This window comes from Lipotes vexillifer, unplaced genomic scaffold, assembly GCF_000442215.2.
Source record: "Lipotes vexillifer unplaced genomic scaffold, Lipotes_vexillifer_v1.1 scaffold168, whole genome shotgun sequence".
Lineage (NCBI taxonomy): Eukaryota > Metazoa > Chordata > Mammalia > Artiodactyla > Lipotidae > Lipotes > Lipotes vexillifer.
In genome coordinates this window covers 1,784,997-1,786,182 of record NW_006773947.1, presented here as the reverse complement: position 1 = coordinate 1,786,182, position 1,186 = coordinate 1,784,997, and the positions used below count along the sequence as shown (strand labels likewise).

The 1,186-nt window shown below is 49.7% G+C and overlaps 1 protein-coding gene across 1 annotated transcript in view; it reads left to right on the top strand.

Moving 5' to 3' along the window:
• LAMA3 (laminin subunit alpha 3) overlaps positions 1-1,186 on the top strand; it is a 246,918-nt gene that overhangs the window by 163,478 nt on the left and 82,254 nt on the right. Inside the window, exon 38 of the mRNA XM_007448619.1 lies at positions 16-246. Coding sequence (XP_007448681.1) covers positions 16-246 — 231 coding nt within the window. The remainder of the gene's footprint in view (positions 1-15; positions 247-1,186) is intronic.

Genomic DNA, 1,186 nt, shown 5'->3' with positions numbered 1-1,186 from the left:
TGCTTGCGCATCGAGGGAAACTTCAGACACGCCCGCAGCGGTGCCCCCGTGTCTCGGGAAGAGTTGATGATGGTGCTGTCTAGACTGCAAGGTGTGCATCTCCGGGGCCTGTACTTCACCGAGACACAGCGGCTCACCCTGAGCAGGGTGGGGCTGGAGGAGGCCTCGGACACAGGAAGTGGACGTCAAGCACATAATGTAGAGATGTGTGCCTGCCCCGCTCACTACACAGGTGACTCATGTCAGGTAGGAAATGCTCCTAAACCATAAAATCCCCCCAGGGTCTCCTGTGGCTGCTGTTCCTGTCTGCTGTCCAGCACTGCTGGACGATTTGGGGTCCTCTGACCATCAAACAAATTTCTGCTGGGCTCTAGCTTCTATCTTACCTGGACCACTTGCAGGTATTAAATATGAAAAAGAAATCACAAATGTCTCAAAATTCATCGGAAAGCCACAGAATCTCAGTGGATCCTGGGGGTTGCAGAAATCTGGACTTTCTGGGAAGCAGGAAGGACCTCGCCCATGAGCATCCCAGTATGTGGGCCACTGCTTTCCCAATAGCTGACCCAGGGTTCTCAAGTCTTTCTCTAATCCAGAGCCTCCCTCCACCACCCACCCCAACAGTTACAGTCCACTGAATATCCTGATTATTCAAAGGAAATTGCAGTCCAAGTTTCCAGCTCACAGCAGATCCTCATTTGAGGCTCAGTCAACCTGACTGTCCTCAAGTGATTAAAAGGTGCCACAGAATGAAACCATTTCATGTCTCAAACTGCAAATAATGTTCTCTTCCTGAAGAGAGGGGAGAAAACCACAGCGGCTAGTACAATTAACAGGAAATAGCAAGCATTGTCATTCTGAGAATTCCAGACACGCCTCGGATGTGGATTTAGCGACATCCTTCACTTTCCATCCTGACGCCTGGGTTGCAGAAAACCCCAAGGTGATCTGCACGTCAGTTTCTTTTTTAACCTGCAAATACAATATATTTGCAGGTTAAAATTATAATATATTTTGCAGGTTAAAATATAATATACCCACCGTGGTTTTCTCAGGACTCCTGCCATGTAACTTTCAGTCCACAGGCGCTTCCATTCTCCCCCCCCCCCCCCCCCCGCCCTTTTTTTTTTTTTTTTGCGGTACACGGGCCTCTCACTGCTGTGGCCTCTCCCGTTGCGGAGCACAG